The sequence below is a fragment of the Bubalus bubalis genome, chromosome 9 (genome assembly GCF_019923935.1).
Source record: "Bubalus bubalis isolate 160015118507 breed Murrah chromosome 9, NDDB_SH_1, whole genome shotgun sequence".
NCBI lineage: Eukaryota > Metazoa > Chordata > Mammalia > Artiodactyla > Bovidae > Bubalus > Bubalus bubalis.
In genome coordinates this window covers 61,478,872-61,500,640 of record NC_059165.1, presented here as the reverse complement: position 1 = coordinate 61,500,640, position 21,769 = coordinate 61,478,872, and the positions used below count along the sequence as shown (strand labels likewise).

General features: G+C 40.1%; 1 protein-coding gene and 1 non-coding gene across 3 annotated transcripts; both read right to left on the bottom strand.

Annotated features, from left to right (window-relative positions):
* Window positions 1-479: 479 nt before the first annotated feature.
* On the bottom strand, window positions 480-20,603 carry CDC23 (cell division cycle 23). Of its 2 annotated transcripts, XM_006070864.3 has the most exons (16): window positions 20,404-20,603; window positions 20,246-20,318; window positions 18,320-18,457; window positions 16,908-16,950; window positions 16,278-16,383; window positions 16,051-16,183; window positions 14,091-14,268; window positions 13,910-14,007; window positions 13,689-13,770; window positions 4,758-4,911; window positions 4,384-4,503; window positions 3,714-3,789; window positions 3,335-3,396; window positions 1,878-1,956; window positions 1,681-1,800; window positions 480-1,479 (listed from the first exon to the last, which is right to left on the bottom strand). In XM_006070864.3, the coding sequence occupies exons 1-16, from the start codon at window positions 20,592-20,594 to the stop codon at window positions 1,309-1,311; spliced, it is 1,824 nt and encodes a 607-aa protein (XP_006070926.2). In that variant the 5' UTR covers window positions 20,595-20,603; the 3' UTR covers window positions 480-1,308. The 2 variants fall into 2 exon arrangements, with proteins under 2 accessions (XP_006070926.2, XP_006070928.2); XM_006070866.3 differs by lacking the exons at window positions 13,910-14,007; window positions 14,091-14,268.
* Window positions 17,920-18,046, bottom strand: LOC112587185. The gene has a single exon (XR_003111710.1). It is a non-coding gene; the product is annotated as a small nucleolar RNA ACA64 (small nucleolar RNA).
* Window positions 20,604-21,769: the final 1,166 nt, after the last annotated feature.

Genomic DNA, 21,769 nt, shown 5'->3' with positions numbered 1-21,769 from the left:
GAATTCCAAATCTTGCATTATCATTGAAGTAAATTATAAAAGGGGCAGAAAAACTGAAAATCAAATATCATCCAGGCCCCTGGGAACTTTGCACAGGAATGGCAGTAGAGACCAGCAACTGGTGTACAGCTAACCCAAGAAATCTTGGTAAGAAATGAATTCAAGAGATATTAGATATTCTAAACCTTCCTTAATAAAAAGTGAAGTGTCATATATTAGGAGATGAATGAGTAACAGACTTGTTCTGGAAAAAGAATCAAGAAAGGCTGGGCCCTGAGCTCAGAATAACCCATAGTATCCACTGTACAAACCAATCACAGCAGACATAATCACAGCATATTACCTCCTACGGGACACACAAGCACAGGCCAGAAACTCTCCAAGAATACAGCAGAAATGATTCCTTTTACCTTGTCTAACAGGTGAAGGTTAGAAAAAATTCTGCTGGAGATGGGGCGGGGGGGAAGAGACACAAACAATTATGTCAAAAATATTTATTAAAACAGACCGACTCAAAGAGTTTATTCTTATCTGTATAGTCACAAAAGTTACACACCCAAATATCTGTGAAACTCTGTAATCCTGTCTCCTTGCTCTGCTTTAGTAGGGGTATAGCTAACTCTAGACATGTTTCCCCTGAGTAGGGGCCATCAGTTCCACACTCAGTGAGTCCTTTTGCCCTTTTGTTCAACTCTACTTGTTACTTGCAATTTGAAAGTTTCTAGGAGACACCCCAAAATCATGTTTTGGAAGAATGTCTTCCTAGTGAGAACAAAAGTACAGCTAGAATCCATTTAAAACTAATCTCGGATATCAAAGTAGTCATGCTCAGCACATCAAAGAATGATGAGTCATGTCTGTCTATCCAGTGCCCTGACCTTCCTAGGGTATCCAGTGCCCTACTGTCAGCAGAGGATAAAGTGGCAGGCTTTCTTCTTTGCCTGTCTAAAGAAATCTCCCACTCCCAGCAGCATTTAAATTTTGTTCCTGTAGACTTGCCTGTGCCAAAGTGTTGTTAAAGGGATGTTTTGTGGGGGTGCCAAAAGACCTGGGAAAAAGGCCAAGATCTGTAGCCACTCTAAACAGAAGGGAGATAGAAGTGCTTCAAACTGGCAAAAGACAGTATCTGTTCCTGCCAGTCTACTGTTCCTTCTGTCAGTCTACTCTGAAGGTGATTCTATAAGCTGTCCCCAAGGAGTTGTACAAACAAAAAGAAATAAGGTCCTTGGAAAAATAGACGTGGCTGTTCTTTACATGGAGATAAGGCTTAATATGGGTCTGGCAATGTTCTGGTTTGAAAGCAGCCAACTATGGTGTGACTGAAGACAGGTTGAGTGGAGAAACTCTGCGTGTGGGAGTGTTGTTAGCAGACAGTGAAGCAGGGAGGAAAAAGGGAGCAGGTATCTCAGTGGAGGGAGTCTCGCCTTGGTTCCGAAGCTGTAGGATTTGCCTGAGCAAGGCCTTACCTTCTTCCCGGGTCTGAAACAAGGTCAAGCAAATGTATCAAAATATATCCAAAGGTATTCTCAAAACTAGGTTCTAAAATACTGACTTACAAAGTTCCTCAGAACAAGGTAACCTCTCCACTCACCCTTTTAACCACCTTCTACCCCCAGATCACAGTAAAGTCATGTCCTCAAACTTAAAATCCAAGTCTTTCACTAAAGTACTGATACTTACATCATTGAATGCACAACACTTTTGAGCACAAGCTGATGCTTCATCCCACAGCTTGCACTTAAAATAGTACTGGGCCAGATAGCGGAAAGCAGTGCTCTCCTCCAAGTGTTCCACTATTTCCTAGATAAGGAAAGCAGGAATGACTGAGGTGATAAGAATAAGATCAGCAACCCAATTCTCATGCTAATGACACATACCCCACATGAATAGATATCTTGGATATACTTGATGTAACACTGGGCTGCCTGTTCGGACTCAGTCAACTGTTCATGAAGCCTACAAAAGAAATCGGTCTTTAGGTACAAATCATATTGCAAAGCAAGCTAGAGATAAAAAAAAGTAAAAGCACACAAGTAATATCAAAAAATGACAATATATAGACAAGTACAAACTTTGACATAAATGACACAGTGGGACCCAGAATAATATTAGTGCCCAGAAGTGATGGTTACTTCATCAAAGCTTCAAATCATTCTGCTTCTGGTGATGGAGGGAAAGTTAGTAAATACTTAAGCTGGATAACAAACCATTGCAAAAATTGCCTGGTAATACCCTGAGTAAGGTCAAAAAGATACCAAGCAATTCAGATTTTTTGTAAGAATCCAGAAAATAACTGGTAGGAATGAAACTGCATTTAAGAACCTCTTTCCCTATCATTTCTGAGTTAGTCTGTATTTTCCTGGGGCTTAAGAGGAGACTGATACCTAAATTAGTTTCTCTAGACTGCTCTCACATAAAATTCCATTTCTTTCAATTAGTTCTTGAATTTTCCAAATGGGAAAACAATTCCCCTTCAAAAAGTACTAGCATTCTCTTGAGTCAAGATGACTAAGTTTCCAGATCTACTACATCCCTGAGTTTGGCTTAAAACTCAACATTCAGAAAACTAAGATCATCTGGTCCCATCACTTCATGGCAAATAGATGGGGAAACAGTGGAAACAGTGACAGATTTTATTTTGGGGGGCTCCAAAATTACTGCAGATGGTGACTGCAGCCATGAAATTAAAAGACACTTGCTCTTTGGAAGAAAAGTTATGACCAACCTAGACAGCATATTAAAAAGCAGAGACATTACTTTGCCAACAAAGTCTAGTCAGAGCTACGGTTTTCCCAGTAGTCATGTATGGATGTGAGAGTTGGACCATAAAGAAAGCTGAGCGCCAAAGAATTAATGCTTTTGAACTGTGGTGTTGGAGAAGACTCTTGAGAGAGTCCCTTGGACAGCAAGGAGGTCCAACCAGTCAGTCAATCCTAAAGGAAATCAGTCCTGAATATTCACTGGAAGAACTGATGCTGAAGCTGAAACTCCCAACACTTTGGCCACCTGATGCGAAGAACTGACACATCTGAAAAGACCCTGATGCTGGAAAGATTAAAGGTGGGAGGAGAAGGGGACAACAGAGGATGAGATGGTTGGATGGCATCACCGACTCGATGGACATGAGTTTGAGGAAACTCTGGGAGTTGGTGATGGACAGGGAGGCTCAGCGTGCTGCAGTCCATGGGGTCACGAAGATTTGGACACGACTGAGCAACTGAACTGAACATCCCCTCATTCATGTAGATGATGGATAAGAGGCTCTAGAACATGCAGGATCCACCTACCAGAGAAGCCAACAGAAATATAACTAACATTTCACTCTTTCACTCACTTTGCCAGTTTTACCAGAGCCATCTTTTCCACATCTCCCACGGCATAAGCTCTCCAATAGCACTGTCAATAAAGAAATAAATAAACTAGTCACTTCAACCATTGCCCCATGTGCCATGACTCACGCAGGTCCTGCAATCCTCCCAGAAGTTCAGATTTAAAGAATACAAAGCATTTTTACTAGATATGAGGCCCAAGCTACATATTAACATTCCCACTCTGTCAGCCCTGCTTTGCTTTATACACACTATGAGCCTATAAATATTCAGACTTCCCTACGTAGACAGATACAAATGAAGGAAAATTAAGCACCAATAGCTCAACCCCTCATCCAAACATTAGGTTTCCACATAAATTCTCCAGAACCCAATTTCAGGTACCTTTTTGGCTTCCACTAGTTGATTAAGTTTCTCATAACATTCTCCTAAAGCAACCAGCATACGAGAATCATTGGGCCTGTGAGGAACGAGAAATAGGAAACCTGAGCAAAGACTTTAAAGATAACTGAAGTCCTCCCTTGAGGAACCACCACCACAACTGTTTCAAACCCATGAAAGGAATGGGCTTTAATCCAATACTTCGCATATTATTTTATGTTCACAATTATACTACTTTTTAAATTAATTAATTAATGAATTTGGCTGCCTTGGGTCTTAGTTGCAGCATGGGGGGTCTTTGTTGCCTCATGCAGGATCTCTCATGGCAGTGCAGGGACTCTAGTTGTGATGCACAGGCTCAGTAGTTGTGGTGCTTGGGCTTAGTTGCTCCACATGTGGGATCTTAGTTCTCCAACCACAGATCAAACCCACAGCCCCTGCATTACAAGGCGGATTCTTGACTACCAGACCACCAGGGAAGTCCCCACAGTTATGCTATTAACATATTAGTAGAATACACTACATAAAAATGACCAAACAACATATGGCATGTTTAAACTTAGGTCTCCAAAAGTCAAAACCATTCATGTGATTCTTCAGTAGCTATCAAAGAGAAAGAAAAGTGTCAGCCCTTCCCACAACAAACATATCATCAGGCAGTGGTCAGACTTACCGAAGCTGGTGGGCCCGTCTATAATAATAAAGGCAATAAAACGGCATCTTAAGGATTTCATAGGTCTGCCCAAGGCCATACCAGGCTCTGTAGTCCCGCTTATTGACCTCAATAGCATGCCTAAGAAATGGAAGAGAAAACTGGTAAGGAGGCAGAATCAAAGTTAGCGACTTGCAGACTCAATAAAGTGAAAGTGTCAGTTGCTCAGTTGTGTCCGACTCTCTTTGGACCCCACGGACTGTAGCCTGTCAGGCTCCTCTATCCATGGGCCAGAACACTAGAGTGGGAAGCCATTTCTTTCTCCAAGTGATCTTCCCAGAGGTTCTTAAAATCACAGCAATCTGCTCCACCTCACCCTCCAACTAAAACCTCACCTATAAGCCTGAATAGCAGCAGATGTATTCTTCATTTCCATGTACTCATGTCCCATTAGCGTCCAGGCCCCAAGATACCGAGGATTCAATTTCAAGGCTCTCTGGAAATACAAGGCTGCTTTCTCATGTTGAGAACGCAAACTATAATAATTGCCTGATTGGAAAAAAAAATATGTGAACAACTAGAAAGATTAAAATAAGTCACTAAAATAGGCAGCATTTCACAGGGTAGGCATGAACTCATTCCCCCAAAGTCCTTGCAGAAGAGCCAAATTGTATAGGCAATATCATCATTTCCTTGGAAAATATCACACATTCTGGTTTTTTTTTTTTAAAAAGTGTTTCCTAACACCACAAAAGTTTTCTTCATTGTATTTCCTCTGGATTATTAGCATTTATACATATATTTTCTTAATAAAGGGTAAGATATTCCTAGAGTATGCTTCAGATTGGTAGTTTTCCAACTATCTTCCAAGGTCCCTAAGGAAGTACCTGAAAGGTTAAAAATGTAGAATTCTGAACTCCTCTCTTCCACAAGAATCAAGGAAGTTCTATTATCACTGGTCTTAAAAAGAGTATATGAAAGATTTTAGGATTCTATTAAAAAATGTATTTGAAGAAAGGGAATAAAGACTATCTGACTTGTCTCAACTAGTAAATGCATAAATGAAATGTGGTATATATCCAGACAATGAAATACTTCTTGGCAGTAAAAAGAAAAGAACTACTGACATATGCTACAACATGGACAAACCTCAAAAAACAGCTCTGTGAAGAAAGCCACATAATAAGACTAAATATTCCAAGATTCCATTTAAAATTTCTAGAAAAGGCAAAACTGCACACTCAGAAGGCAGATCTCCTGGGGATGGGAGTAGGACTGACTTAAAATAGACTCAAGAGAATTTTGGGTTATGATAGAATTTTCTAAACTGGATTATGATTATGGTTACACAACTTAATAAGTTAGCAAAAACTCAATGAACTGTAAACTTAAAATGGGTAAATTTTATGGTATACAAATTATCCCTTAATAAAGCTATCTTTAATATATACCAATAAAATGGACAGCCTAGAAGAAATGGACACATTCCTAGAAATTTATAATCTCCAAAAATTAAAACAGGTATAGAAAATATAAACAGACCAATTACCAATAATAAAACTGAATCAGTAATAAAAAAACTCCCAACATACAAAAGTCTGGGACCAGATGGCTTCACAGATGAATTTTATCAAATATTTAGAAAAGAGCTAACAATTATTTTTCTTCAAATTATTCCCAAAAATTAGAGGAAGGAATATTTCCAAACTCATTCCACAAAGCCAGTATCACCTTGATACCAAAACCAAAGATATCTCAAAAACAAGAAAATTACAAGCCAATATCACTAATGATCATAGACGAAAAAGTCCTCAAAGTATTTGCAAACTGAATTCAATAATACATTAAAAGGATCATACATCATGATCAAGTGGGATTCATCCCAGGGATACATGGATGGTTCAATACCTGCAAATTAATCAATGTGATATATAGCACATTAAAAAAAATGAAAAATAAAAATTGTATGATCATCTGTACAGAATCGCTATGTTGTATATCTGAAACCAATATAATATTGTAAATCAACTATACCTCAATTATTTTAAAAAGAAGAAAAAAATCAGAGATATACCAAGACTTCTGAATGATTTCTCAGGAGATATTGTTGAATGAGAAAAGTAAAATGCAGAGAAATGGGTACAGTATGATCCTATTTTTGTAAGCAAACAGCCCATTAAACCCTGCATCGTTGTTGTTTAGTCAACAAGTCGTGTTCGACTCTTTTATGACCCCAGGAACTGTAGCCCACCAGGCTCCCCTATCCATGGGACTTCCCAGGCAAGAATACTGGAGTGGATTGTCGTTTCCTTCTCCAGGGGATCTTCCTCACACAGGGATTGAACCTGCCTCTCCAGCACTGGCGGGAGGATTCTTTACCACTGAGCCACCAGGGAAGCCCGAACCCCACATATGTGTATGTATATTTTTCATTTGGTACCAGAACATGCTAACCCAAGTATTTTAAAGGGTGAAGGGTGCAGTGAGGGGAAAAAAAAAAACAAAACACCTCCTTTATGTAAAAACTGTATGTGCATAAACTAAATAAAAGGGAGGATTTAGATATATACATATACTAACTTACAGAGATCATGATAAACTGTCAAATGGAAAAAACAAATTGCGAGAAATTTTATGATTCCACTCTGGTAAAAAAACAAGTAATACTATTTCTATATGTGTTTGTCTTTTTTTAAAAAGTTTGTCTAGATTCAGCTGTCAGTTTGATTCAGGAGAAATCATTTATAACAACTGTCTGTATTATATAAGATCATTCAAGTTGATATTCGTCTGGGAAAAAAGATGGGAGGTCTTTATGTACATAAAGATAGCTTTGCTTCTGTCACTAACTCAGAACCAGATACAGAAAAATAACCAAACTTTAAGCAGACTGTCCAAGGGTTAACTTCTGTAATAGAATAGAAGTGAAGCAGTGGTAGCAGGAGTATAAGCTTTAGCTACTAAAGGAGTCAGGATGACAAAAGAGATGCTAAGTAAGTCAGAATAGGCAAGTTCTGTGCAAAGATTAAGTAGATGACCTTTTCTGACCAGTTGGAACAGCTACAATGTATTGTATAATTACAATGTGCTGGGCAACTTAACATTGTTATAAGTGCTTTGTATGTATTAATTTACTTAATCCTTAAAACAAACACATAGGAAAAAGTTCTATTGATAAATCCCTTTATGGATGAGGAGAATTTAAATCCACTGTCACACAGCTAGTGAATAGCAAAACCAAGAGTTAAACTTGGGCAGTTTGGTTCCAGAGTCCAAATCTTCACCATGCTACACAGTTATATATATATATATATATATACACACTCATTATATATATATATTTGTGTGTGTGTGTGTAAAGCTGCCTTCAGAGACTAGAACTCCAGAAAAGATGCAAAAGGAAGCATTCCACTCACATCAAGACATAAAATCAGAAGCAAGAAATAAGTGGGGGTTTCTTGCCATCACTCTATTCATCACTCTACTGTTTCATTCTCTTTCAGGTCCTCAAGTTTCTTCTCTCTCCACCCTTTTTACTCCTTTCAATTCCTCTGAATTGGCTGTAATATGGAAGCTGAAATATACTTTTTATCTTATCTAACGTTCCTTATTCTTAAAATAGGTGGGCTGAATTCAACAAACATTTATTGACCATATATTAGGAACTTTGTTAGGCATTACAGATATACTGGGGGCAAAGGACAGGATGGCTCAGCAGTAAAGCATCTATCTGCAATGCAGGAGATGCCAGTTTGATCCCTGGGTCAAGAAGATTCCCTGGAGGAGGAAATGGCAACCCATTCCAGTATTCTTGCTGAGAGAATACAATGGATGAAGGGGCCTGGTGGGCCACAGTTCAAGGGTTTGCAAAGAGTCAGACACAACCGAGTGTATACGCATGCACAGATATACTGAAGAGAAAACAAAAACAGTTCATTAAGAAGTTTGCCAAAAATAAAAATAAATTTTAAAAATTTACTAATCAATTATTTTCAAAAACAGACAGGAATTCGCTGGTAGTCCAGTGGTTAGGACTCCTTGCTCTCACTGCCAAAGGCCTGGCTTTAAACCCTGCTAGGGGAACTGCTGCTGCTGCTGCTAAGTCACTTCAGTCGTGTCCGACTCTGTGCGACCCCAGAGACGGCAGCCCTTCAGGCTCCTCCATCCCCGGGATTCTCCAGGCAAGAACACTGGAGTGGGCTACCATTTCCTTCTCCAATGCATAAAAGTGAAAAGTGAAAGTGAAGTCAGTCAGTCATGTCCAACTCTTAGCAACCCCATGGACTGCAGCCCACCAGGCTCCTCCATCCATGGGATTTTCCAGACAAGAGTACTAGAGTGGGTCGCCAGTGCCTTCTCCACTAGGGGGACTAAGATCCCATAATCTGTGTGGCACGGCCAAACAATAAATAAATAAAACCCCAGAAACTCCTAAAGCATTACTCTTCGTATGTATGCCTCCTTTGATTTTAACTGGTTTTAAGTTAGTAGGCTAAAAAAGAACAGTATCTCCCCTACTTATATTTCCTTTCTTCAGGTAAAGGACACTGTTGTAAATCTAGTTACCCATTCATCAATTTCTATTTGTTCTAATTCCTAAACATCTAAGTCTAATCACCTCTCTTCATTCCTCCTGCCAATACCTCAGCTTAGGCTCATCTCTAGACTGGTTTATTGCAAAAGCCTCCTTGTTGGTCTTCCTGCATCTAGTCTTGCCCTTTAGCTAATCTTCCCAGCACAGTCTCCAGTTATCATTTGAAAATGAAAATCTGAAAAAGTTTATCACTGTCTGGTCTAAAATCCATCAGAAGACTTTTCCTGCCTTAAGAATAAAATCCAAACTTTTGGCAAAGCATAAAAGGCTCTTCAAGATCTGGCCCCTTTTGTACATCCCCTCCTCCCACACAGCGCTTCAGGATCACTGCCTGTTTCACACTTCTCTGCACTGCAATACCCCTCCCAAGTCAATCCATCTTCTCCCTTAGTCAACTCTCACTCCTTCAGATCTCACCTTCTCAAGACGCCTTCCCTAAGATTAGACTGGATTAGCTAGCTATCTGTCCTATGTACTCTCTTTGTATCCTATGCTTACTTCAATCATAACACTCAACCCACTATATCATTGTTTCTTACTGATCTTCCTCAGTAGGTAATGGGGTATGTACTGCAACACATTTTACAGTACTTGGTATTCAGAATATGTTGAAAGAATGTTTTCTGAATAAACTGGAATTCCATCCTCACCTTAATGGACTTTATGCTTCACTCATAATGCTCTGACATTGAAAAGGTCATCTGTTCCTCTTACCTATGTTTCCATTGTCGTTTTATTATTAGTTGCTCAGTTGTGTGCAACTCTGCAACCCCACAGACTGCAGCCCACCAGGCTCCTCTATCCATGGGATTCCAGGCAAGAATACTGGAGTGGGTTGCCATTCCCTTCTCCAGAGGAACTTCCCAACCTATGGATCAAACCCAGGTCTAGGATTTTTTTTTTTTAATGTTTCTTTCCCATACTAGACTACAACTTCTTCAAGGTCTGGAATACTTACTGAATAACTGAACTGAAATTCTATCACTTTATTAACAACAATGTCACCAAAGACCCAGGAACAAGGTCTTTCATCTCCAGGAAACTTAGGCTTTCAATCACAAACAACCAAGGTTACTTTTATCCAAGAGTGGCCATTCATCTATTTGTGTCAATTGATTATCACGCTACCCTAGGGTGACCAAATACATGGGACCACAGTTCTCAATGGAGGATGATTCTGACCCCAAAAGGTTATTTGGCTTCACCTGCGAACATTTTTGGTTGTCCCACCTGGCAGAAGGAGGTTACTGACATTGAGTGGTTAGAAGCTGGGTATACTGCTAACATCCTGCAGTGTACAGGACATGCATGTGTGCTCAGTCGTTCAGTCGTGTTCAACTCTTTGCGACCCCATGGACTATAACCTGCCAGGCTCCTCTGTCCATGGAACTATCCTGGCAAGAATACTGGAGTGGGTTGCCATTTCTTTCCCCAAGGGACCTTCCCAACCCAGGAAATGAACCTGTATCTCCCAAGGCTCTTGCATTGGCAGGTGGATTCTTTACCACTGAGCCACTGGGGAAGCCCCAGTGTATAGGACAGCCTCCCGAAAAAGAAATTAAAACCAAAACTGTCAACAGAGCCAAGCTTGAGACACCCTTGTATAGAAAAAAGAAGTAATCTCATATTTTTTCATAGAATTGGAAATTCTTACAAACATTTTAGTAATATTAGTAAGTTTAAAATGCACACCCTTTTGATCCAGCATTTCACTGCAAGGAACTTATTACACAGAAAGAGTTGCATAAAAGACTTCCGTGGTAGTACGATGGATAAGAATCTGCCTGCCAGTGGAGGGGAAACGGGTTCAAACCCTGATCTAGGAAGATCCCACATGCCGAGGAGCAACTAAGCCCATGTGCCACAACTATTGAGCCTGTGCTCTAGAGCCGGTGAGCCATAACCACTGAACTCATGTGCTACAACTACTAAAGCCTGTGCACCTAGAGCCTGTGTTTCACAAGAGAAGCCACCGCAATGAGAAGCCTGTGCACCACAAAGAGTAGCCGCTGCTCGCCACAACTAGAGAAAGTCCATGAAGGGCAACAAAGACCCAGTGTAACAAAAGTAAATAAGTAAAAATTAAAATTGAAAAAGAAATAGTTGCATAAACAAACAAAAATAAATGCATACATACAAAGATGTTTCCTAAAGTAATTTTTGTATATTAACAAACACTCAGTCAGTTCAGTCGCTGAGTTGTGTCTGAATCTTTTCGACCCCATGGACTGTAGCGCACCAGACTTCCCTGTCCAGCACCAACTCCCAGAGCTTGCTCAAACTCATGTCCATCTAGTTGGTAATGTCATCCAACCATCTCATCCTCTGTCATCCCCTTCTCCTGCCTTCAATCTTTGCCAGCATCAGGGTATTTTTCAGTGAGTCAGTTCTTCACATCAGGTGGCCAAGGTATTGGAGTTTCAGCTTCAGCATCAGTCCTTCCAATAAATATTCGGGACTGATTTCCTTGACTGGTTTGATCTGCTTGTAGTCCAGTTCAGTTCAGTTCAGTCGCTCAGTCATGTCCGACTCTTTGCAACCCCATGAACTGCAGCACGCCAGGCCTCCCTGTCCATCACCAACTCCCAGGGTCCACCCAAACCCATGTCCACTGAGTCGGTGATGCCATCCAACCATCTCATCCTTTGTCGTCCCTTTCTCCTCCTGCCCTCAATCTTTCCCAGCATCGGGATCTTTTCAAATGAGTCAGATCTTCACATCAGGTGGCCAAAGTATTGGAGTTTCAGCTTCAACATCAGTCCTTCCAATGAACACCCAGGACTGATCTCCTTTAGGATGGTATGGTTGGATCTCCTTGCAGTCCAAGGGACTCTCAAGAGTCTTCTCCAACACCACAGTTCAAAAGCATCAATTCTTCTGTGCTCAGTTTTCTTTATAGTCCAACTCTCACATCCATACATGGCCACTGGAATAACCATAGCCTTGACTAGACGGACCTTTGTTGGCAAAGTAATGTCTCTGCTTTTTAATATGCTGTCTAGGTTGCTCATAATTTTTCTTCCAAGGAGAAAGCATCTCTTAATTTCACGGCTGCAATCACCATCTGCAGTGATTTTGGAGCCCAGAAAAATAAAGTCAGCCACTGTTTCCACTGTTTCCCCATCTATTTGCCACAAGTGATGGGACCGGATGCCATGATCTTAGTTTTTGGAATGTTGAGTTTTAAGCCAGCTGTTTCACTCTCCTCTTTCACTTTCAGCAAAAGGCTCTTTAGTTCCTCTTTGCTTTCTGCCATAAGGGTGGTGTCATCTGCATATCTGAGGTTACTGATATTTTCCCCAGCAATCTTGACTCCAGCTTGTGCTTCATCCAGCCCGGCATTTCACATGATGTACCCTCCATAAAAGCTGAATAAGCAGGGTGACAATATACAGCCTTGACGTACCCCTTTCCCAATCTAGAACCAGTCTGTCATTCCACATCTGGTTCTAACTGTTGCTTCTTGACCTCCATACAGATTTCTCTGGAGGCAGTTAAAGTGGTCTGGTATTCCCATCTCTTGAAGAAGTTTCCAGTTTGTTGTGATCCACACAGTCAAAGGCTTTGGCATAGTCAATAAAGCAGAAGTAGATGCTTTTCTGGAATTCCCTTGCTTTTTCTATGATCCAACAGATGTCGGCCATTTGATCTCTGGTTCCTCTGCCTTTTTTAAATCCAGCTTGAACATCTGGAAGTTCTTGGTTCACATACTGTTGAAGCCTCACTTGGAGAATTTTCAGCATTACTTTGCTAGCATGTGAGATGAGTGCAACTGTGTGGTAGTTTGAACATACTCTGGCACTGCATTTCTTTGGGACTGGAATGAAAACTGACCTTTTAAAGTCCTGTGGCCACTGCTGACTTTTCCAAATTTGCTGGCCTATTGAGTACAGTACTTTCACAGCATCATCTTTTAGGATTTGAAATAGCTCAACTGGAATTCCATCACCTCCACTAGTTTTATTCGTAGTGATGCTTCAAGTAAGGCCCACTTGATCTCACATTCCAGGATGTCTGGCTCTAGGTGAGTGATCACACCATCATGATTACCTGGGTAGTGAAGATCTCTTTTGTATAGTTCTTCTGTGTATTCTTGCTTCCTCTTCTTAGTAGCTTCTGCTTCTGTTAGGTCCATACCGCTTCTGTCTTTTATTGTGCCCATCTTTGCATAAAATGCTCCCTTGGTATCTCTAACTTTCTTGAAGAGAAACACTAGCCACAACTTATACAATAGAAAGTCAATTAAATTTAAAAAAGGCACATCTATATAATAAAATACTACATAGCCATCATAAATAATACAACTCTAGATGTAATACCATGAAAAGATGGAAAAAGATATATTTTAGGTTAAAAAAAAAGGACATTACAAAGCAGTGTATATAATGACACAATTTTTGTAAATAACCATACCTGCACATATACCATTTTTACTATTTACACTGAAAAATATTCTGGAGTTGTATCCACCCAACAGTCTTGGGAGTGGGATTACAGTGATCCTTGACATTCTACTGTATATAATTTTATTACCTTTGATACTTTTATTTTTGGCAGGATCCCAGTTCTTTGACCAGAGGTTGAATCCATGCCCCCTGCAGTGGAATCTCAGAGTCCTAATCACTGGACTGCCAGAGAACTGCCCCCCCTCCTTTTTTTTGACACTTTATATTGTTGTTATTTGGATTACTTACAATAAAGATAAATCTTGAAAGAAAAAAATGACTCTTACCAATTACACAGCATGTTTCTACACGATATTTATCAATCTCACAGAGGTTGTGAGCCAGATAACTCAACTCAGATTTCATGCTCTGAAAGAAAAGAAAGATGATCTATGCATGAAAAAGAAACCCTTATTTTTCTTGTATCTAATGCTATGAGGTGACAATCCAACCCAGGAGATTCAAAGCACAAGAGCTTAATCAAGTCCAAGCAAAGGAAGCAGCTCACCCTAACATAAAGAAGGTTGGAGAATGTGTCCATATTTTCAATCCTGTAAGGGTCTTGTTTCCTTAGCTCATTAAAAATAGAGAGGGCTTTGTCAATATCTGCAGAAATAAGACAGAGTTCAGAAAACAATACAGTGCTACCTTCAGGATTTGATGGTACTTTGTTATCCTTATTCACTCACCTCTGATATTGTGATAGGCAACTGCAATTTGGGAAACAATATATGAGCTCTTAGAGAAGCCCACATCAATGAGATTCTGATACTTTTGCAGGGCCTCCTCTATCAACTGCAACTCTGTGTATATATGGGCCAGAAAAAACTCTTTCATCCAGGTGTCTGGCAAAGACAGGAACTTCAGCTGGCAGCAGGAGACAGAGGGAAATACTTAATATACTTTGACCTCTCTCCCAAATGAACATCAAGGAACTATCTTTATTTTCTAACAGAATTTATCACCAAAATTTTATTACAGCACCTAATAATGAACAGGTGTGTGTACGTATTCAGTCACTTCAGTCAAGTTGAAGTCTGCAACCCTATGGTTTGCAGCCTACCAGGCTCCTTTGTCCAGGGGATTCTCCAGGCAAGAAAACTGGAGTGGGCTGCCATTTCCTCCTCCAGGGGATCTTCCCAACCCAGGGATCAAACCTGCATCTCTTATGTCTCCTGCATTGATAGGCAGGTTCCTTAGCACTAGCACCACCTGAGATGCTGTTCAATTAAGTGAATAGGACTCACAAACATAATAGGGGGAATAGGGAAGAATGGTCTAGCTTCGGAAAGATAGGATTTGAGGTGAGTCTTGGAGGATGGGTAAAAACTGAATAGAAAAGGGGAGAGGAAGAGAAAAAAGACAACATTCGAGGTAAGGGTAACAACAGAGGAAAAAGTCATGAGTGTAGGTAAACAGGATGAGACAACTAGTTCAGTTTGAGGGGAGGCTATGTGTTGGGAAGCTGTAGGAAAAAAAAAGACTGAACTAAGAGTGGGTGCTATGCTACAACCAGAAATGGGATGCAAAGTGAAAACACTGCAATTTTTGTTAAGAGAAGGACATGATGACATGAGTGCTTTAAGAATAAGTTTGGAAACAGTATGTAAGATAGCTTGGAAATGGAAGTACAAAAATAGGAAAGCTAGATAGAAAGTATTTATTACTTTTAAGTAATCTAGTTTTGAGACGATAACCAAGATGGCAAAGGGAACCAAGAGAAAGAGATGCAGACAAGAAGGAAACCATGGCAATGTTTGGTGACTGACTAGATAAAGGGAGATGAGAAAAAGGGAAGAGACAAAATATGACTTTGAGGCATCAAGACTGAGTACATTCTGAGAAGGAGTGATGTAACTGAGAGTCCATCAGGTTGAGAGGAAGAAAGAGAACTGAAGAGGCAAGATGAGAAATGTGGTTTTACATATTTTAAGTTCAGAGCTAAACAAATTTTCAATGAAAGTGTGGTAGGCAGTTAGAGATAAGTGAATAGAAGTAAACCAAGATTAAGATTTCAGACTCAAATTCAGTAGCATGTATCATTATTAAGGGAAATCAACCAGCCCTTGGTCCCTTAGAGTCAACAAAAGGAAGTATGTTGTTGCTTCTATTAACTACTGAAGAACAGCAAAATAAACTCTGTAGACAACTCTGTAGACATTGTTCTCTAACAATGACTAATAAAACAACTGCAGTTTAGAAAGCAATTTCATATACATTATTTCATTAATTAACAAATTTCTAAATCTTAACAGTCCTATGACAGTTCAGAAGAGACATTAAACATGCTTTTAATACAATTCTTGATTTAAGAGAAATTATTCCTATAGCATCTTTGGAATTAGGAAACTATAATAGCATTTAGTTTAGAAAACAAGTTACAGTAAAACTTGAATCTGAAAGCATGAATATGAAAAGATAGTCTAACACAACTGGATGCCAATCCAACAGCATCTACCAAACAAGAGCTAGACATTAGTCTTTCAAATAAAGACCTAAATCCCAACAGTGAAAGAGACCACAGGAGAGGGAGCAAAGAGGTAGCTATAATGAAAGGTTTAGCAAAATTTTTCTCCCCCTACCCGTTTATTAAAGAATTACATAAGACTTGAAGCAAAAGATTGTTCATATAGTTTATCTCAAATTTACCATCTCTTTGTCAGTAATCAAGTTACAGAGTTCTAGCCAGGCTCCCCAGTGCAAAGGCAAAACATGAGTAGCCTCCACAAACACATCGATGGCCTCTTTCACTAAGTCCAGCTTTCGAAGCACCACACCATACCTAGAAAAGAAAGGAATGATCACAGAAGTTAATAACATCTCCCATCTACTCAGAAGAATCTCTCTCAGAAGTTCCAAATTACTCTAACACTTACAGATAAAGGCCAAAGCCATCAAGTTCCCGAGCCTGGTGTTTTTTGCTGAGCTCCACTCTCAATTCTCTAAGAGCCTCATTTTTCACTTGACCTTTCTCCAGAGGGCCTAGGAAAGAAACAGAGTTTCTGACCTAAGGGTAGACTGCTGCTTTTTATTTTATAGACTCAGATACTCCCTTTGGTGTCAACCAAAGTTACAACTAGAACTTCCAGCCAACATTCACCAATGGCCGATGACATCTTACACAGTCCATTTACTTTATTACAGAAACTGCAACTGATAATTGGTCTGCAGTTATATTCTGTTAGGTCCACACGGGTTTTTAAAATTTTGAGTTTAATTATCAATATTTAAGTATCAGAAGCCTCAACTAAAAATCTAAATTTCCAGGTTCAGGTAGCAGGGAACAGGGTAAGGCCAAGGGAAGAAAGCCCCTGACAAAATCAAGCCCACACTCCCACAAGGGAGCCCTCAGAGGCAGCTGGGTGACAACCAGTCAGTTGTGCTCTCCAGCTTGCAGACGTCTCCTCAGTCCACTTCCCACATTTATATTACCTGCCTGGCTCCTACAGGAATTAGAATTTGCAACTTCTGCTTTAGTCCAAAAGGTAAGAGAAAGAAATTCATACCTAAGCTATCAACTGTTTCATCATCCTTCTTCTTTTCTCCAGACTGTAAGAGAAAATCAGTTAGTAGATCTTTTTTTCAGTTTATTCTGAAACCTGTTCTAAAACTAGCAGCCTGAATTGACCTAAAGTGTCCAAGTCCAAAATGAAATCTACTATTGGTCACTAATTTTAAACAACTATTTAGGGGCTCCCACTGCGAATAATTTGAGTACCAAAACAATAAAGTACAATAATGAATTATAAACAATTTAAAAAAAAAAGGTAACCTTGAGTCCATACTGACACTAGATAAATACATAAATAAATGAAGGGAAAAATATGCTTTAAAAAAAAATAAGTATTTTTGTATTTATTTGGCTACAGCAGGTCTTAGTTGCAGCATGCAGGATCTTTTTTTAGCTGCAGCATGTGGGATTTTTAGCTGCAGCATGCAAACCCTTAGTTGTAGCATGAGGGATCTGGTTCCTTGACCAGGGATCGAACCCAGGCCCCCTGCACTGGGAACAGGGAGTCTTAGCCACTGGACCACCAGGGAAATCCTAGGGTCTTGCTTAGAGTAGAATTACTTCTCAAGAGAGCCCTGGACTAGATCATTTCGCAACATTATAATAAAGAAAACTTCAGGCAAAAATTAACAATGAATTTCTTGACTAATAGTTATTTAGGTTCTTAATTTTTTGGCCTACTACAAAAAATACTTCAATGAACAGCTCTGTACATATATCCCTGTACACATACTCAAGTATTTCTACTGGACAAGTGAAGTTTCTTCAAGAATTATTTGGGCATTGTATTTCAAACTGACATAATCTGCCCAGAGCAGCAGGAGACATGAGTTCAATCCCTGGGTCGGATTCCTGGAGGAGGAAATGGCAACCCACTGCAATATTCTTGCCTTGGTAATCCCATGGACAGAGGGGCCTAGCAGGCTACAGTTCATGGGGTCGCAAAGAGTCAGACACGACAGCGTCTGAGCACACAGCATGCACACATGCCCAGAGCAGCAGTCCACACCTGTCAGGGCCTGGGTTTCACCTCACCACACAGAGGAGTGGGTGGTGAGCCGAGGCTCCCAGTGGCTTTGGGCAGCAAATTTCACCCATAGCCACAACCAAAGCCACAGGTGATTTTCAACCAATGCCAAAACTATATAAAGTTTTACTCCTGAAATAGATGGTCTACTGCCCCCTGCCTTTATCAGTAATGAATATTGTCAATATTTTTATATTTTCTTTCATACCATTATTCTTTTTACTTTTCTTATGATGTCTTCTTTATTATTATTATTTATTTATAAAGTACATTCACCAAGTAGACCATTGCTAAATTATTAAAGATTAAATTTTTTCTATTGGGATTCTAAACATGGATGCTCCGCTGATAACAGAATGACATCTTAAAACAGCCCTCACCAGATATCTAGAATACATGTACAGAAAATAGGCTTTCTTGCTATTGCAGCCATGCAGGAAATGTGCTGCCCGATCATACTCTTTAACATCAAAGTAGGCCTTGGCCAGGGTATAAGCATCCATATCCTGGGCATCTTCCTAAAAAAGAGACAAGTTTATGTTAATGATTAAGAACAGGATAACAAAAGTTCAAATCCAAGAAGCATATTTATTAAATTCAAGATGTAAGAAACAATAATTATTTTCCTCCTCCCCAAAACCCAATACTTATTTATTAGTTTATGAATAAGGTAACAGTACATTCTTTCAAAATAAAAAGTTGGGGAAACAACTTTAAAGAACTAAACCAGCACTCAGAAATTTGTATTGTTTCTACAAATTTAGTGGGAAGTAGCATATGCTTTAGTGTTAGGCAGCTAGATTTAAATTCTGACTCCTTGACTTCCTGGATTCAAGATGTTAGTAGGGAACTTACTTAGCTTCTCTGAGTATTCACTTCTTCATCTGTAAAATGGAGCCAATAATATACATATGATATAAGGAAAAAGTAAAAAAGTCATGAAAAGTATTTAGTATTAATATCTGACATTCCTTTCCTTCTCCAGACTTTTAAATGTCCACATAAATGCAATATATTGTGAATTAATTGTATTTTTTGGTCTTCAAGTTTTGACATATTAGTACTGTAAAAGCAAAAAACACAGCTACATTCTTTATGTAAAAAAATTAAATGATACATGCTTGAGGTAAAAACATACAATTCCCTCAAATTCTAGGGATAAGTTGATTAAAACTTTAATAATTTCATTCTCTTCATCCTTCCTGCCCAAATATTGCCAGCACAAAACTGGAACCAAAATTATATTCATGTTTTCTTCATTGGATGAACATGTACTAAATGTGGCCATTAAGGCTTAGTTAGGATTCTGGTGGTCCTTTTCACATATACTCATCATTTGGTTATTTCTTCTTCCACCTCTCTCACTTGCATTATACATTTTTTGTGTCATTTTTGTTTGTTTGGATGGTTTTTTTTTATTGGAATATAATTGCTTTATAATTTTGTGTTAGTTTCTGTTGTACAACATTAGTGAATCAGCCATAAGTAAACATTCCCTTCCCTCTGAGTCTCCTTCCCACTCTCCCATACCATCCCTCTATTTATCACAGAGTACTGAGTGGAGCTCCCTGTGTTATACAGCATCTTCCTGTTAGCTATATATTTTACACATGGTAGTGTATATATGTCATGCATTGTACCTTTTGGATTAATGAATATTTACTGCTTTTAAGTGTGTGTGTGTGTGTGTGTGTGTGTGTGTGTGTGTGGTTGGAGGAGGAGTGGAATCAAGAAATGGCATCTTCAGGAAAAACAACGGATAATGACAAAAATCTTTCAGACTACACAGACTATGTAAACATATGTACTATAGATCATACATAAAATGTATTCATATCTCATTTAACTCTCTCAGTATCCCCATAAAGTAAATACTATTATATGCATTTTACTGATGAGGAAACTGTGGCTCAGGAGGTTAATTCAGTAAACTGTCAAAAGTCACTAGTATGGCTGAGATTTGAACCCTGAACCCTCTGGATCCAAAATCAGTTTCGCACTGTTGTAAAAACCTTCGATGCTTCTCCACGTTATGAATACTGTCGAGGTAGAGCTGTAAAAATCTAAAAGGCTGAAATCTTAAGCAAGCATTATTTACAAATTCCTCCAAAAGGTTAAGTTGGAGCACCAAGTCTTTCTAAGCTTAGCAAACACATACAGATAAAATTGCTTAAAATATCCATCTCTGTGAATGGCTTGAACTCCCTCTACAAACATCCCTGCTAAACAGTGTGCTCCCCTCTGGTGACAGGGCACTCAGTATCTGTTCTGATGCTGAGGAGCACGCGCTGTGAACACGTCGTTACCTCTGTAATAGGCGGCGGCGGCTGCAGCTCAGACAGAGGCAATGCCGGGAGAGAGAAGGCCAACTCCGCAGACCTGGAACAGCCACACAAACTGAATCAGCCCCAGCCCCCCAAGGCCGAGGATCCAACCCTGGGCCCCTCGGACCCCGACATCATACCACTTGCTACTGTGCAGTAGGCCTCGCTCCCGAGTGAGGCCCGCGATAAGTAGCAGCTGCTTTTTAATTTCCCGCAAATTTGAGAAATCGCAGCTGGATGGCAGGACCGGCACCGAGGAAGCCGTCGCGGCCACCGACACTATAGAGGAGCTCGCTGCCATTTTCCTGTCTCGGCCACCCCAACCAATCATCAGCGAAAATACTGCCTGACCCTCTGAACCAAAAAAGTCTGTCTGTTATTGGCGGGCTCTTTCTACAGAAAAACCAATCAGAAACCTTCCTTCTTGTAAAGTCACTAAGAGGTCGGGAGGGAAGCGACAATTACGTCTCCGATTGGCGAAGAACTACTGGGGCGGGAAAGTTAGAACTAGAAAGAATGGGCAAAGCCACGATTTCTGGGCGGGGCAGAGAGGAATGAGTGAATGGAAAGGTGGACAGAGAAGGTGGACTGGAAACTAGGGATGGGAGGGCAAGAATTTGCAGAAGGGAGAGAGCCCTACCCTGCACCTTAAGGATGATGTGATTGAACTAAAGATAGAGTGTACTTCCTGGGCAGATTCTCTGCCGCTGAATGACAGTGAGGTATGGTGTCTAGCAAGGATGTCTGATATACTCTATAGATTTTTTTTTTTTAAGAAGTAAGATGTATGGCCACAGGTGAGTTCTTCCTCTTTCAGTTCAGTTCAGTCCCTCAGTCGTGTCCAACTCTTGCGACCCCATGGACTGCAGCATGCCAGATTTCCCTGTCCACCAACTCCCTGGAGCTTGCTCAAACTCATGTCCTTCACGTGGGTGATGCCATCCAACCATCTCATCCTCTGTCCTCCCCTTCTACCCCTGCCTTCAATCTTTCCCAGCATCAGGATCTTTTCCAGTGACTCAGTTCTCCACATCAGGTGGCCAAAGTATTGGAGTTTGAGTTTCAGCATCACTCCTTCCAATGAATATTCAGGACTGATTTCCTTTAGGATGAACTAGTTTGATTTCCTTGCAGTCCAAGGGACTCTCAAGAGTCTTCTTCCAACACCATAGTTGAAAAGCATCAATTCTTCAGTGCTCAGCTTTCTTTATAGTCCAACTCTCTCATCCATACATGACTACTGGAAAAACCATAGCTTTGACTAGATGGACCTTTGTTGGCAAAGTAATGTCTCTGGTTTTTAATGTGCTGTCTGGGTTGGTCATGGAGAAGGAAATGGCAATCCACTCCAGTATTCTTGCCTAGAGAATCCTGTGGACAGAGGAGCCTGGTGGGCTGCTGTCCATAGGGTCGCATAGAGTTGGACAAGACTGAAGCAACTTAGCATGCATGCATGCGTTGGAGAAGGAAATGGCAACCCACTCCAGTATTCTTGCCTGGAGAATC

Coding starts and splice junctions, on each gene's coding strand:
- CDC23 (XM_006070864.3), bottom strand. CDS start 20,594: ATGATTGGTTGGGGTGGCCGAGACAGGAAAATGGCAGCGAGCTCCTCT. Junction 3,790..4,383: donor AGACGGGCCCACCAGCTTCG/GTAAGTCTGACC, acceptor CGTTCCTCACAG/GCCCAATGATTCTCGTATGC. Junction 3,397..3,713: donor AACTAGTGGAAGCCAAAAAG/GTACCTGAAATT, acceptor CTTTATTGACAG/TGCTATTGGAGAGCTTATGC.